At 44.1% G+C, this 17,315-nt stretch overlaps 1 protein-coding gene across 3 annotated transcripts in view; it reads left to right on the top strand.

Moving 5' to 3' along the window:
• The first annotated feature begins 134 nt into the window (after positions 1-134).
• The window catches only part of clcn6 (chloride channel 6), a 50,987-nt gene continuing 33,806 nt past the window's right edge, over positions 135-17,315 (top strand). For 2 of the 3 annotated variants that reach the window (XR_013889663.1, XM_080214887.1), the window contains exons 1-6: positions 135-214; positions 3,892-3,951; positions 7,709-7,774; positions 12,323-12,388; positions 14,404-14,470; positions 16,848-16,954. Coding sequence is in view for 2 of the 3 variants with exons in the window: in XM_080214887.1 (XP_080071013.1) it covers positions 149-214; positions 3,892-3,951; positions 7,709-7,774; positions 12,323-12,388; positions 14,404-14,470; positions 16,848-16,954 (432 nt within the window). In the remaining variant the exon portion in view is untranslated. Of the gene's footprint in view, positions 215-3,891; positions 3,952-7,708; positions 7,775-12,322; positions 12,389-14,403; positions 14,471-14,615; positions 15,964-16,847; positions 16,955-17,315 lie in introns of those variants that run through there. The other variant, XM_080214888.1, reaches the window with a different exon arrangement.

The raw sequence follows: 17,315 nt of genomic DNA, 5'->3' as shown, positions 1-17,315 counted from the left end.
CCGTCTTTCATCCACAGGCGAGCGCGCTCCCCCTCCCCAGCCCGGGCGGGTGCACGAGTGTCGCCCGAGCGCGCGCCTCAGCGCCCCGCCCCCTCCCCGGTGATTGGCAGCATCGGAGCACGTGAGACGGGGGTCACGTGGGGTGGCGATGGCGAGCGGGCGGTTGCGGTGTTGCTGCTGCGGGGAAAGAGAGGGCCGTAGCCCCGAGGAGCTGGTGAGCAGGGAGGGGAAGGGGTGCAGGCCTTGCCGGGTGGCCGGCCTCACTGCTATGACCGGCTTCATTCACCACATACTCCGGCCTCAGTCCCCACCCCTCCTGCTCAGTGAACTGCTCCCGGAGCATTTCCTAGTTACCTCAGCCTGCCCCGGCTCAGCTCTGTCTGCTCTCCCTCCATGTCCCTGTGACTTCCTCATCGTCGCCCCATTTTCTATCCATCATACCTCTTGCTCTTACACCTGTTCCTTCACCCAGCTCCTGCCATTGTCCGATTGTAGCTCTTCGTCTGTGGGGAGCATCATTCGGCATCATCCCCTCCCAACCCCCATAGACAGATGCTTTTCCTCAACAGGGGTAACTGAAGACTGATTTCTTCCCCTCTCTTATTTAGCAGTACAGACCACCTGTACTTTCGCCCCCCCCCCCACCTCTGAAGTATAAGGTTAGCTAATTTAATAGCGATCTGGAACTGTCCTCTTTGGTATGACTGTCACCTCAAATCATAGGTGTAGTTACTGATCCCTCTATGTAAGTAGTGGTGTGTCACTGTCATCTTTTCAAAAGGCATTTAGTCAGGTGCACACAAGATTAGAGCTTCTGGAGTGAAATGTTAGCATGGAATTGAAAACTGAATCGCAGACAGGAAATGAAGAATAAGAATAAATGGCTGGGTGTAACAAATGAAATATTGTAAAGATCAATTTTTGGGTCTCCACTCTTTACAGCCTATATAAGAACATAAGAAATAGGAGCAGGAGTAGGCCATCTAGCCCTTCGAGCCTGCCCCGCCATTCAATAAGATCATGGCTGATCTGTCGTGGCTCAGTTCCACATCCCGCCCTCTCCCCATAACCCTTAATCCCCTCTCTTATCAAAAACCCATCAACCCGCTTCTTAAAAATATTTAGTGAGGTAGCCTCCACCACTTCAACGGGCAGAGAATTCCAGAGATTCACCACCCTTTGAGTGAAGAAATTCTTCCTCAACTCCGTTCTAAACTGCCCCCCCTTTATCTTGAGGCTGTGCCCCCTAGTCCTACTGTCCTTTCTGAGCGGGAAGAGTCTCTCCACCTCTATCCTATCCATCCCATTCATCATCTTATACGTCTCAATGAGATCTCCCCTCATTCTTCTAAACTCTAACGAGTACAAGCCCAGTTTATTCAGCCTCTCCTCATAGCTCAACCCCCTCAACTCCGGTATCAGCCTAGTAAACCTCCTCTGCACTCCCTCCAAGGCCAAAATATCCTTGCGTAAATATAGCGCCCAAAACTGCACACAGTACTCCAGCTGCGGCCTCACCAATGCCCTATACAGCTGCAGCAAGACCTCCCTACTTTTATATTCAATCCCCCTCGCTATGAAGGCCAGCATCCCATTCGCCTTCCTGACCACCTGCTGCACCTGCAGGCTGGGTTTTTGCGACTCATGCACAAGGACCCCGAGGTCCCTCTGCACCGTCGCCTGCTGCAGTTTTTTGCCACGTAAGTAATAATCCTTCCTACCATTATTCCTACCAAAGTGGACCACCTTGCACTTGCCAACATTAAATTCCATTTGCCATTTCCTGGCCCATTCGCCCAGCCTATCTAGATCCTTCTGTAGACTCCACACCCTCCGCACAATTTGCCGTTCCACCAATCTTGGTGTCATCAGCAAATTTCGACACCATACACTCGGTTCCCTCCTCCAGATCATCTATATAAATGGTAAATAGCTGAGGCCCCAGCACCGACCCCTGGGGCACTCCACTACTCACCAACCGCCAATCCGAATAGCACCCATTGACCCCCACTCTCTGCCTCCTATTTGACAACCAATCCTCTATCCACGCTAACACCCTACCCCCAACTACATGTCCCCTGACCTTCGGCAATAACCTCTTGTGAGGTACCTTGTCAAACGCCTTCTGAAAATCAAGACAGACCACATCCACCGGCTCTCCTCTATCCACCGCCCTAGACACATCCTCATAGAACTCCAGTAAATTTGTCAGACCGACTTCCATTTAACGAAACTGTGCTGCGTCTGCTCTATCAAGCAGTTCCCCTCAAGATGCCTCGCTATTTCCTCCTTGATGATGGATTCTAACATTTTACCTACAACAGACGTTAAACTAACTGGCCTATAATTCCCTGCCTTTTGCCTGGCACCCTTCTTAAACAACGGTGTAACATTAGCCGTTTTCCAATCTTCCGGCACTTCACTCTGATGGGACCAAATGTCATATACCCAAGTTTTCCAGTAAAACAAAACTAGGTGGGAAGGTAAGCTGTGAGGATGGCTGCAGGGGTTTGGGGGGAAGAGGGGAGGCGGGTGATTATAGGCGATGTGATCAGCAAAGAGTATGGCAAGTAGAGTATGGTGTTGAGTGTGAAGTTGTTCACTTTGGTAGGAAGAATGGAAAAGCAGAATTTTTTTAAAAAGGGAGGTACAGCAAGCAATGAGGAAACAAATAGAGTTTTTTAAACAAGGTAGATTGTGCAGAATTATAAGGAAGTCTTGCTGGAATTATGTGGAGACTGTTGAGCCCATAGTTGGAGTACTGTATGGACTTTTGATCCTAATTAGGGAAGAATATACTTCTTGGAAGTGCAACAGAGGTTCACTAGATTGCTCCTGGGAGGTGAAAGCTGTATTATGAGGTGACATTGAACAATATATTCTCTGGAGTTTAGGAGACTGAGGGTGTGAACTTGAAACGTGATATTTTTAGTTTGACAGGGTAGATACTGGGAGGCCGTTTCTCTTGGCTGCAGAGTCTAGAACTGGTGGGGGGGGAAGGATATGTGTTTGTGTGTGTATGTGTAATCATCTCCAGATAAGGGATGAGCAATTTTGGATGGAACCAAGGAACGATCCTTTCAAAGAGGATTGTGCCTGGTTGGAGACCAAATGTCATACATCCAGCTTTGCCAATGAAACAAAACCAGGTGGGAGTGTAAGCTGTGAGGAAGGCTGCAAGTAGATAAAGGCTGTTAAGTGATCAGAAAAGAAGATGGCAGATGGAGTATGATGTGAAAGTGAAATTAGTTTTGGTGAATACGTTGAAATAGTTCACTTTCTATCCCAGAGTGCTGTGAATGCTCAATCAATGAATATATTCCAAATTTGGATCAATGGAATTTTGGCCACTGAAGGAATCCAGGGAATGCACTCAACTTTGCAGAGCTCAATAATGATGAATGTTCCTGGGCTCGGAAAAGGGATGGGTTTGTTGCTGGAGATGATGGATCATTTTTGTAATATTTCTACATATTGGGGTAGGAGGGGAGGTTACAACTGATCATAATGGTGGAATTATATCAGAAGATTGCAGCCTTCGATTGGGGGGGGGGAGGTGAGTGGTCTGCACAGACTGATTGTGAGATTGCAGTGTTCCAGTTAGTGCCCTGATTGACAGATATCGTGAACATTTCCTGTGTTTATCCTTGATAGACTATAATTTGACCACTAACTGCAATGATGTAATGATTCTGAATGAAAGGAAGAGAAAAAGGCCAGTTAATATTAGTGTCAAGCTCCTATTTCTGTAATTGCAGTCATCAGTATTTGTCAATTTATGTCAGGCCCTTTGAGAAGAGAAAGTATAGTCAGTACTTATGGTTATTGGGCTCTCGATTGCCTGGTATTTAATTGAATTTGAATTCGTGCAACGTTCTTTGTTTGTTACAGACTATCCTAGGAGAGACACATGAGGAAGAGGATGAAATTCTGCCACGGAAAGATTATGAGGTATGTAAGTGAACAGGGAACCTGTGTATGTTCAACCTTTTTGTTCCTGTATGCTACACACTGACATTTAATTGTTTGAGAGAAGGAACTAGGCCTTTATTATTCATATATTTTCTTCTCTTCCTCATTTTGGACTTCCCAGCCATGCACTAGCAAGCGAAAGCTTTGGCAGTCTGATGGCTCCCACCCTTCTCTTGTGCAAAGCAACTCTGTTTGAGAAATTCTTTTTAGCACTATTAGACCACACTAGTGTCTGTGCAAAGACCAAGTGATTTAATGGTTTAATTAAACTCAAAACCTGCTGGCAGCTACTTCTTTGTTCAACAGCTGTTCTTTCAAACTCTCACTGGTCCTATCCTATACCCAAGGGATATGTTCTGGAACATGCTGCTACGAATAGATTAGCAGCCCTTTTGTTAAATCTGCTGGTGCATGACATATCGAGCTGAATGTGAAGAAACTCCTTAAATGAGCATTTATGTTTATAATTCTATTTATTTTTGGGCATTTTTGTCAAGTGAGCATTTGTTGCAAACCCCAAATTTTCGTGGATATTGATAATAGCTGTGTGTGGCTGATATTACAAGCTTTCTTGTAGCTAGAAGTTGCCTTTATGGGCGACACGGGCACCACATTACTGCAATGATTTCAGAAGAGTAGCAATTGCAAATAATAAATTGTAGTTTTGTAATGTGCAATGACACCTTGAAAATAGAGAATTCTGAATTCACAAAATATGAGGGAAAGAATTACTATCTAGAATCTAATAAAGGAGTTTAGATGGGTTATATATTGAATGCACAGGCTGAAACCTATTTGAGGGATTTAGGTGATTTATATAGGTGGGGTATAATTTTGGGGATTGGTAGCCAAGAGTCATGTAAGGACAAGTAATCGGGAGGCCTGGGCTAGTAATCCAGAGACATGAGTTCAAATCTCACCACGCCGGCTGGAAAATTCAACTAAATAAATCTGGAATAAAAATTGTGCACCTGATACTAATGTTTTTCTCTTCTAATTCACAGGTTTTAAATCGGTCCGCCTTGTTGTCCAACGAGGGGCATACACGCGATGGGTCGCACTAGGGCTGCTCTTGAATGTTCAAGAGTAGCCTGTGTTTCATGTCGTTAGTGTGTGCTTAAACTGGACCAGATGCTGGGCAACACGACAGCTCAGTGACCATCACTGTTTGCTGTGCGGACACATGGATTTGGGCCAGTGTCTGTGGGAGTTTGCGCATTCTCCCTGTGCTTGCATGGGTTTTCTCTGGGTGCTCCGGTTTCCTCCCACACCCCAAAGATGTGCTATTAGGCTGATTGGAGGTAATAAATTGTCCCTAAATTAGTTTCCCTCAATGTGGAATGCCATAAACAATAGATAAGGGTCATGGGTGGAGGGGTGACTGGTAATGTTAAAATAGCGGCGTGGGCTCGTTGGGCCGAAGAGCCTGTTTCCCGGGCTGTTTTTGTTCTTTGAGAAAGTGATTGTCTAATCTCCCTAAGGGAGGGACTTCAGCTGTTGTTTCCTGGTCTGGGGCCTTTTTGTGATGTCAGATCTGCAGCAATACGGTCAACTCTTAACAGCCCTTTGAAGTGTTTTAGCAAGCCTAATCCAGAAGAGTGTGAAGGTTTTGTATACAAAAATATGATATATTTGCAGAAAAATTGATACCCAGGAGTGAAGCAGTTTTGTAGTTCAGCCAACAAGCGATTTATAAATAATCTTGGAAGGTTACAGATAGAACACTACAGCACAAACAGGCCCTTCGGCCCACTAGTTGCGCCGTTCACTTCTATACCTACTAAGCCATAGACCTATCTATAACCCCCAATCCCATTAGATCCCATATACTCATCCAGAAGTCTTTTAAAAGACCCCAGCGAGTTCGCCTCCACCACCACCGACGGCAGCCAATTCCATTCACTCACCACCCTCTGAGTGAAAAACTTACCCCTAACATCTCCTCTGTACTTGCTTCCCTGCACCTTAAATCTGTGTCCTCTCGTAGCGACCATTTCAGCCCTGGGAAATAGCCTCTGAGAATCCACCCTATCTATTCCTCTCAACATCTTATAAACCTCTATCAGGTCGCCTCTCAACCTTCGTCTCTCCAGGGAGAAGAGTCCCAGCTCCCTCAACCTATCTTCATAAGGCATGCCTCCCAATCCAGGCAACATTCTTGTAAATCTCCTCTGCACCCTTTCAATAGCTTCCACGTCCTTCCTATAGTGAGGCGACCAGAACTGCGCACAATACTCCAAGTAGGGTCTGACAAGGATCTTATAAAGTTGCAGCATTACCTCCCGACTCCTAAACTCAATCCCTCGATTAATGAAGGCCAGTACACCATATGCCTTCTTGACCACATCCTCCACCTGCGAGGCCGATTTAAGAGTCCTATGGACCCGGACCCCAAGATCCCTCTGCTCTTCAACACAGCTAAGACTCCTCCCCTTGATATTGTATTCCTTCATCCCATTGGTCCTGCCAAAATGGACCACTACACATTTATCTGCATTGGAGTCCATCTGCCACTTCTCCGCCCAGTCTTGCATCCTATCTATGTCCCGCTGCAACTTCTGACATCCCTCCAGACCATCCACAACACCACCAACCTTCGTATCGTCTGCGAACTTACTAACCCATCCCTCCATTATAATTATAATGCACGAAGGAAGAGCGGTAGACGTGGTTTACATGGACTTCAGCAAGGCGTTTGATAAGGTCCCCCATGCAAGACTTCTTGAGAAGGTGAGAGGGCGTGGGATCCAGGGGGCTTTTGCCTTGTGGATCCAGAACTGGCTTATAATATTATTATAATATATAATATTATAAAATTCCTTCATTAATCGAGGGATTGAGTTTAGGAGTCGGGAGGTAATGCTTATAATATTATAATTATAATATAATATAAAATTATATTATAATTGCAAAATTGAGGGCCGAAGGGCCTGTACTGTGCTGTCATGTTCTATATATCCACTTCCTCATCTAGGTCATTTATGAAAATGACAAACAGCAAGGGTCCTAGAACAGATCCCTGGGGCACTCCACTGGTGACCGACCTCCATGCAGAAAAAGACCCATCCACAATCACTCTCTGCCTTCTGCAGGCAAGCCAGTTCTGGATCCACAAGGCAAAAGCCCCCTGGATCCCATGCCCTCTCACCTTCTCAAGAAGTCTTGCATGGGGGACCTTATCAAACGCCTTGCTGAAGTCCATGTAAACCACGTCTACCGCTCTTCCTTCGTCAGTGTGCTCAGTCACATTCTCAAAGAACTCAACTAGGCTCGTAAGGCACGGTCTGCCCTTGACAAAACCATGTTGACTATTCCTGATCATTCTAAACTTCTCCAAATGCTCATAAATCTTGTCCCTCAGAAACCTCTCCATCAACTTACCAACCACTGAGGTCAGACTCACCGGTCGGTAATTTCCTGGGCTATCCCTGTTCCCTTTCTTGAAAAAGGTTCTTGGAAGGTTCCTAATAAATAATGCTTTTTATGTTATGTATATTGTTGGTGATTATACTGTGTTTCTGTATTTTTAATCTGATTTGGGTCAGTCCTGATGCTGGCAGTCATTTGGTAACTGTTCCTGAACTGTATTCCAAATGGAATCCTCACTGCGAGTTTCATGATTGTAGTTAAATGAGAGTACTGTCACAGAAGATTCCTGGCTTCCAAATCTATTAGAATCCCTCTTTGAGTATTGTTCTCTTTCTGTTATGCCTGATGACTTTTCTCTTTCTGGCAGAGTTTGGATTATGATAAGTGCATCAATGAGCCATACTTGGAGGTGCTGGAAACATTGGATAACAAGGTACATTGAGAAACTACTGTACTTCTCCTGCCCCCCTATTTCCTTTGCTCCAATAGCTAAATTTCCTCACCACTGGAACTATCGTGCAAAATCTCTGCATCTCCCAAGAACCTTCATATCCTTCCTAGGACATGGTGGCATGGAAGCAGTATTCTAGTTGTGGCCTAACCAGAGCTTAGAAAAGATTCAGTGTAACTTTCCGACTTTATTTATGAAGACCAAGATCCTGCATGCTTTGCTAACAGCTCTCTTGATCGATAAAAATCAAAGATATCTGCATGTTGCACCATAGGTCTCTGCCCTGCAAATTCTTCAGAACTATCCATTGGACTCTTAAGCATAACGAGCCTTTCCTGTGTATTCTGTCTATCAATTTTTACCCATCAACTACCACTATTCTCTCCACTTCTACCAGTTTTTTTTTCAGCATCCTCTTCCTCAGTGAATACTAATACAAAGTACTCATTGAGTATTCCAGCCTTACTTTCCACCCCTGAACATGTATTGCATCCTTTATTCCTAATAGCTGCTCCCCTGCAACCTTCCTCATCCTCCTGCCTCTTACTACCCACTTACTGTTTACGTGCTGGGAGAGGATTTTTGTCGATTGTCGTTCACTTCTCATATTCTCTCTTTGTTAATCTTATTTTCCTCTTCACTTCACTCTTTGGCCTCGTTCTTGCTAGAAGAATTCACATAACAGGCACTATGTGTCCTTTTTTGTTTCATCGTGTTCCCTTTTTTTTAATCCTTCAAGGAGCCCTAGCTTTGGTTCCCTTACTTCCTGTTGAGATGAGCATGCCTGTGCTTGAAACATCATTTCCTTAACAATCATCCAATGTTCATTACAGTTTTTCTCGTCAAGACTTTGGTTCCATTTATCCTGACTAAATGTCTCTCTCTTCCAGTTTAGAATCCATTTTAAGTTTTTCTTTCTCTTTTCCATTACTTATCTAAACCTTATGATATAATGATCACTCTTATCCAAAAGTTCTCCCACAGACACAACCATTTGGCCCAGCTCCTTCCCCACCACCAGATCCAGCAATGCCTCCTTCCTAGTTGGACGGATAATATATTCAAGGAAGTTCTCCTGAGCACTTTTCAGAAATTCCTTTCCCTTTTCCCTACCCAAATAATGATTGGAATATTATTAATTAGATAGTTCTTGCATATCTTTGTTATTTGCGAGCAGATTTGAACCTCTATCTGTCTTTGATTTCTTGCTTCTCAACTCCAGCCAGCTGGATTTTGTCCTTGCCCCCTTGAACATCCTACATTTCTGGCACTGTTGTAATTCCTATATCAGTGCTGTCACCCATCTTTTTATCTCTTTTTCTTTTCTGAATACTTTGTATAGTTGAATGTTAAGTTACTCAATCTTTCGTATTTTTAGCAATATTTTCATGATTGCTACTATTCTGGGGGAAAAAAGCTTCTTTTAAAAATGAGTTCTAGAAGAAACTTTAGAACAAAAGTTAGCTTAAATTTATTAATTAATCATTTGACAGCACACCACACATGTAGAATTTTTTTTCAGGGCCAGTTCTGTTAATACTTTCATTAATTGCATCACTGTTTTAAAAACCTAGTAACAAGATGTAACTTTCTGTGGAGTTTCTGACAGTGATGTGGGAGTGGGAGAGTCACAGTTTTTGGTGATCTCCTGATTGCCATCTCTGGAGAATGGATGATGGATGCCAGTGCAGTCTGTTGGACCTGGAGTGACTATTCACAATTTCAGGACTTCCACATGAATTTATGCATGCATGATATCCTGAAGATGCAGTCAGCTTCAGGGAGTTAACAACAGGGAATGTTGACAATTTACCATGAACACCACCCACCCCCACAACCCTGCAACAAAATCTAGACCATGTTTGGTCATTGTTTTCCTATTATAAATACTATGCCCCATTTAGAGTGGAAACCACGGGAGTAAATTACGCTAGTTTTTTTAGTGGGAATTTCAAAATGAATCTCCCACAGCCTATTCCCACTGGAGAGGCAGCAATTTAGGTCTGAGTGGGCCTCTGCGTGTGCGCTGATCTGTCAGCACCGAGATTGATGCATGCGCAGTAGCCCACACTGCTGGCCTCCTGATCTCTGGTCAGCCTCACGACCCCTTATCGCTGGTCTTGCACCCCTCTTCCCCCCACGGCCTGATCGCTGTGCCCCTCCAAGCCGCCCCAACCATGTATGGACCAGCCTCGACTCAACCCCCACCCACCTCCCACTTGCCTTGATCTCCTGCTCACCGCAACGCCCCTCTCCCCCATTCCTATTTCCCCCATCCCCTCACGGTCTTGACCCCCAGCAGGCCAACCACCTCCCACCCTGATGGCCAGCCCTGATCGCTGGCCTCCTCTCTCTGTCAGTAGGCCCCAATATGGAGTGCAGTGGGAGCCTGACCTCGATGAGGACCTGCCCCTTTGACACTGCCTGATGCCCAATGGGAAATGCTAAGATACCCCTGGGCTCTGGCACTTTGCCCCTTGGGCAGTGAAAGGGGCTCAGGCTGGCACTGCCAAGGTGGCAATGCCTAGGGGCAACCCCTGCACCTGACCCTCTGGGGGAGGGGTCTTGATTGCCCCCCTTCGCTCCTATGGGGTTGGGCTATCAGTTCCCTGCAAGTAAGGAGCTATAGTAAACCCTGCTGGAATGAATTACTCCTGGCTGGGAGAGGTGGGGTGAGGGGCTGAGAGGCTAGCGGACTCGGAGACTTCTGCTAATAATATTTAAAGTATATTAAAATTCTAATTTGCACATTTTATTCAGCTCCATGCCAATTTTTGGCATGGAGCTGATAGTGCCAGAAGTTCTCGAGGCTGTGGTGCCCAGCAGGGACCCCGCGGAACAACCTCTGCTAGAGTCTCCCAGCCTGCTGTGCTACAAAAGCAGTTCGGGAGATGGGAGAACCACCCCCCACCAATCTCTATAAACAATGCCAGTCTTGACAGTGAAAGAACTCTTGCAACTAATCCCGAAAGTCGTGCTTTCATGGAATCCTTACAGTTTAGAAAGAGGCCATTTGACCCATTGAGTCTGCACTAACAATGATACCACTTAGGCCTTATCCCCATAACCTCACGTATTTACCCTGCTAATCTCTTTAACGCTAACAGGCAATTGAGCATGGCCAATCAACCTAATCTGCACATATTTGGACTGTGGGAGGAAACCCATGCAGACGTGGGGGAAATGTGCAAGCTTTACACAGGCAGTTACCCGAGGCTGGAATTGAACCCGGGTTCCAGGCGCTCTGAGGCAGCAGCGCCACCCCACTCGGCAAAGCACAAAAACTAGGCTGACACTTACGTCAAGGAAGTGTTGGAGGTGGTGTTTTTAAATGCAAGGTTATACCAAGGCCCCTTTGCCATTTGGGATGAACATTGATCCTATCTTAGTATTCAAGTAAGAGCAGGGAAGCTGTCCTTTATCCTTGTCAACCTTTACCCTTCAACCAATGCTATTAAGCAATGATTATATGGTTACATCAATAATATGTTTGTGGGATCTTGCAGAATTAAAATTTGCATGGCTTCTCCCCACTTTAGTGACTGAACTTCAACAATTCTTCTTTGATTATGAACTGCCTCAAGACATTCAGCTGTGTTAAAGGAATAGTTAAACGAGGGACAGGAGGAGACTAACTGTCCCTCAAGTTTGTTCTGCCATTCAGTTGGACCATGGTTGATTTGTATTTTAATGCTATTTCCGTGTCTTTGTTCCTTAACCCACGATAGATTTTCATTGGACAAAGCTATCAGTTTCAGTTTTGAAATTGAAGCCCATTGACTTCCTGCATCCCAAAGGTTTGGCATTCGGGAAGGCAGTGGTCTGATTGTATTGCTATCGAACTAGTGATCCAGAGGCCTAGGGTAATGCTCTAGGGACCTGGGTTCAAATCCCATCATGGCAGATGGTGAAATTTGAATTCAATAAAAATATGGAATTAAAAATCTAATGATAACCATTGTTATAAAAACATATCTGGTTCACTGATGTCCTCTGGGGAAGGAAATCTGCCATTTTTACCATGGTCTGGCCTACATGTGACTCCAGATCACATAGTTGATTCTTAACTGCTCCTCAAGGGCAGTTGGGGATGGCTGGCAGCGATGCCCACATCCATAAAAAAGAAAAACGTGAGAGAGTTCAAGATTTCCTTTACGTGAGCATCATCTTGACATCATCTTGTATTGTGATTGAATGAAATCTTACCAAACTAACTTAACCAAAGCAAAACCAAGCAGTGTTGGAAGCACTCAGCAGGTTAATCAGAATCTATGGCGAGAAAAGACAGATTAATGTTTCAGGTCCAAGCCCTTGATGCTCACCTGAAACATTAACTGTTTCTTCTTCAGATGCTAATAGACTTTGAGTATTTTGAACATTTTTTGTTCTTCCTTTTAAACTAACGTGAGCAAAAATACTTTTTTTTAAACCCAATCCACACTACTCTAACGCCTGCTGTTAACTCTACTTTCCATTTGCTTTCCTTGCTATGTGTGATTGCTGCGATTAACTTTTGTTTCATTTAAACAGAGAGTCAGGCGATACGAGCTGGTGAAATGGATCCTAGTGTTTTGTATTGGTGCCTGCACTGGTTTGGTGAGTGAGTTCTTGATCACACTGCAAGTATGTGTTTAATGCAAGATGAGGGCAACCCAGTCTCAGTCACTTGTCCTGGGAGATCAGGGTCTCTGATGAATGGAACACCTGACTTTCTCAACATTGGCCAACTGATCTTTCACTTTCCTAGTATTAAGGGGCAAATACTATTCCTGTGGCATCAGGCAGATAGTGAGCGGGCCCTGGGTGCTAACCACAGATGATGATCACAGTCATCAGTCTCATCCTTCCTTACTTTATACATCACAACTGTGAATGTTTTGGGTAGAAATGGCCTCTGTTGGCCGTGGGTGAATTGTCCCCAAATCTGGGGACTTGTATGATCATTGTTTCTCTTTGGGAGTGTATTTTGCACCGTTATTCATCACTTATCATTTCTACAGATGATTGGTTGATTATTAGGCTTGTTTTGAACTTCAAAATTCACATCCTATTTATAGATCCTTTCATGGCCTTGTCCTTCCTATTTCTGGGACTACTTCCACCTCAAGAGCCCTTCAAGATCTCTGCACTCCTCCAACCATTGCCCTCTCCCGCATCCCCTGTTTTAATGTGGGATTGCATTAAAACTGCATTTTAATGGTTTTATTACCATTGGTGGCCATGTCTTAAGCTGCTGAGGCCCAAGTCTCTGGAATGTCCTCTTTAGTACACTCTTCCTTTCTAGCTCAAAATGCTTCTTAAACCTTACTCTCTTTGACCAAGTTTTTGGTGACTAATGCAGCTCAGTCAAATTTTGTTTGATGATGCTTCTATACTTTCAGACTGCAATAAAGGTGCTATATAATTGCGAATTGTTCTACATAAATGTAAATGAAACATGTCAGTGAGGTCATGCCGCTAATTCAGTTGCTAATATTCCCATTTGAATGATGCTGATTTGAGTTTCTCACACTAGGTCTTATTCCTTAATCGCAACCAGCTGTAAATGTGTATTACATGTAAATTTTAGACTCGCTTTGCTGTTTATTTATGGACCCAGTTTGATCAGTCATTTCACTGATTAAGATGTAGTTCTGACATATGATCTGAGTCCTGTTTGAATGTATTACCACTGGAACAGTCCTGTGTTTATGCTTGGATTTAAACTGAATCTTTCCACAACGGAGGGTGGCTTTGAGGTCCCTCTCTAGTGTTGCTATGGGATGGTGTGACCTCCACATTCAGCACTTGTTGCCTGAACTGAACCGCTCAGGTACACTTGGGTAATGTGGCTGGTTTGCGGATAGGTCATATGATCTTGACAGAATTTGCATTTATATATAACATGTTATTATGCTTGTCAAATGCTTCACGTACAATTACTTACTTTGAAGTGCAGGTGAATATGGCAACACATATCAAGATCCCATAAAGAAAAGTGTTGAATGACCAATAAATTTGTACTTGGTGATGTTGGAGAGTAAGGAATCTGAAATACTGCCTGGAATTTTCAATATTTGCTTGAGTTTGCATTATCTCTAACAATGCAACATTCCCTTGTAACTGCAGTGGAAAGTCATCCTAGATTTTGTAGAATCATAGAACCCCTATAATGCAGAATGAGGCCGTTTGGCCCATCAAACCTGCATTGATAACAATCCCACACAGTTCCTATCTCCATAACCCCATGTATTTACCCTGTTAGTCGCCCTGACACTAAAGGGTAATTTATCATGGCCAATCAACCTAACCCGCACATATTTGGACTGTGGAAGGAAATCCATGCAGTCACGGGGAGAACTTGCAAACTCCACACAGACAGTGACCCAAGGCTGGAATTGAACTTGGGTCCCTCGTGCTGTGAGCAGAGCTAACTGTCGTGCCTCCCATGTATTGTAGTGGGGCTTGAGTCCCTGGCCTCCTAACTCCTGCAGGAATGGCATATACTACATCAAGCTGACATTGCTTTTCCTTGAAAAGGACAAGAGCTGAGGAGTGTTCAGAGACGGCTAATAAACTGTCAACCACCAGTGTGATATTAATGAGTGATACTTTGACTCTGCTTTTTTCAGGTTGGGCTCTTCATTGATTACTTTGTTCATCTTTTCTCAGACCTCAAATACCAAATCATTGAGAAATGTATCCTTTCATTGTAGTAACATTAGAAGCTCACTCAAGGATAGTGTCTATGATGTGAATATAGATTGACAGGTAGCCAAGAGAAGTTACAAACTACAATCTAATCTTGTTTTTCCTTTGTCCAAGCTGTTCTACTAACTGAAAAGTACAAAATTGGCAGGCATGCCCTATGTATAAAAAACAGAATAAATCTGTTCTTGGCAAAAACCACCCCATCACTCTACCCTAGATCACCAAGCGACACTATGAAGGTAGGGGTTGTCAATAATGTTATCAAATTATACTTAATTACAAGTTACATGCTTGCTGATACTGAGCTTGTGTTCAATCTAGACCTCATTACACAGTCTTGGTCCAAATGTGGACAAAAAAGAGCTGGAGTTGAGAGTGACTGTTTTTGACTTCAAGCGTTTGGCCAAGGAGTCCTTGCAGAACTGAGAGAATCAGGGCAAAGCTCCCAAGCGATCAGACTCTCCCAATATGAAAATATGCACTTGTATTATACCTTTAATGTAATAAAACATCCCAAGGTGCTCCATTGGAGCATTATAAAACAAAGCATGACACCATGCCACATAAGGAATATTGGGACAGATGACAAAATTTGTTAAAGAGCAAGATCAAAAAAAGACTGAGGTAGAGGTGAATAGAGGGAATTCCAGATCTTAGAGCCTTAGACTTTAACTGGGAGCCAGTGTAGGTCAGCAAGCACAGCAACAATGGGTGAATAGGATTTGGAACGGGTTATAACTAAGGCAGCATAGTTTTGACCTCAGGTTTACAGAGGCCAGGAATGCGTTAGAATAGTCAAAGCTAGAGGTTACAAAAGACAGGTGAAATTTGCAGAAGTAGAGGAGCTGAGGTGGTATGGAGTCAGGTGGTGTTACAGGAAATATAGTCACAGGGATGGTGTCGATAAGTGGTTGGAAGCTTGTCTTGGTTAGATACGCAATTGAGTCAGATTTGGACTGTTGCCGGGGGAAGAATAGAGATGATGGCTAGAGAGTGGAATTTGTGGTGGGGTCTGAAAGCATGGCTTTGGCTTTCCCAATATTTAAATTTTGAGGACTTTTTTTTCCTTTCCGGCAAACAGTCTGATCACAGACAGTGGTGGGGTTGAAAGAGGTGATGGTGAAATTGAACTGGGCATTGTATGTATATTCAGATGATGTCTCAAGAGCTTTGTGTTGATGAGAAATAGGAGGGTGCCAAGAGTAGATCGCTGGGGTACATCAGACATAACTGGCAGCAGCAGAAAAAGAAATCACTGTAATTCTCTGGTTATACTTACGTAATGGAATCGGAGTGCATTTCCACTGTTGGACAACTGTGGTGGAGTATTGGAGGAGGATGAAACAAAAGAGAGATGGTCTGGGCGTTGATCATTGAAGGCCAATCATCTCAACCTCAGGATATTGCTGCAGGACTTCTTCAGGGCAGTGTCCTAAGCCCAACAATCTTCAATGTGTCATCAGTGACCCTTCCTCCATAAGGTAAGACATGGGAATGTTTGCTGATGATTGTCCAGTGTTCAGCTCCATTCGCAATTCCTCAGAAAATGTGATGGAACCAAAGTGAGTGTACAGGTTAGCCATGGTCTAATTGAATGGATGCAACTCAGACTCGGAGGCCAACTTGTGTTCCCTTCACATTGATTTGCATTGCTGTCACTGAAACCCCCATCAACATGATAGGGATCACCATTGATCATAAACTGAACTAACCACACAGATGCAGTTGTTACTAGAGTAGATCTGAGGTTGATATTCTCTGCTTAGTGGCTTATTTCCTGGCTGCCCAAAGCCTCAACCCCTACCACAAAGGCACAAATCATAAACGTGAATCAGTGCAGTAACAACTATCAGGTTTGACAAAATCCAGGACAAAGCAGCCATTTGATTGGTACCCTTCACCAGCTTCGTTATCCACTGCCTCCACTAATGCATTATAGCTGCAGTGTGTATGATCCTTAGCATGCATTGGAGCAACATGCCAAGATTTCTTCCCTACCCACTGTCTCCACTACCCAGAAGGATTAGGGCAGCATGGGAACGACGCTGTGTCAGAATGTCGAACCAAGTCGCATACCATGCTCATCTTGGCAGCAGTGCCCATGCCCTAAGGATCAATTAATTTTAAAAGTGAATCGTGGAATAGAGGGTGAGATTATTTCCCCTTCCCATGGTGATGTGTTGGGAATTGCCTTTTGAAGATCTGTTCATGTTCATTGTTTTCCCCAGTGTCCCATATTTCTTGCCAATTCCACTTGTTATTTTTCTAAAGTTTAGATTACAATGCTTGTAGAAGAAATCTGTGATCCTGAAGGTATTGTGACAGTATCTGTGCTATGTATTTTCCCTAACTTCATGCCTTGCAGCGGTGGAGGATTGCAGTGAGAGGGGTTGTCTCGCACTGTCCCTCCTTGAACTCCTTGCATTCAACATGGGCTTCATCTTCCTGGCCAGCCTGTTTGTCCTGATTGAGGTAAGAATTACAAGTGCATTTCCACCACATTTGGCTTGTCTTAATGTTTTACATTAAAATTAACCGCAGGCAGTCCTCGGCCTTCGACACAGTTGGTTCCTGGAATCCGCAAGTCAAAATGCCATAAGTTAGAACCAATTTCTCATAGAACATAGTACAGCACAGTACAGGCCCTTCGGCCCTCAATGTTGTGCTGAGCTATATCCAAACCCAAGATCAAGCTATCCCACTCCCTAAAATTCTCCATAGGAACAATGTTAAAAATAGGGATTTGGTTCCGTCACTGGGTAAGACAGCATTTTTACTGGGAAATTGCAGCCTTGCTTTCTGCAGGTTTTAGATATTTGCCCCAATTCATTCA

The sequence above is a fragment of the Carcharhinus amblyrhynchos genome, chromosome 30 (genome assembly GCF_965287045.1).
Source record: "Carcharhinus amblyrhynchos chromosome 30, sCarAmb.v2.hapA, whole genome shotgun sequence".
NCBI lineage: Eukaryota > Metazoa > Chordata > Chondrichthyes > Carcharhiniformes > Carcharhinidae > Carcharhinus > Carcharhinus amblyrhynchos.
This window is presented reverse-complemented; position numbering and strand designations above follow the sequence as displayed.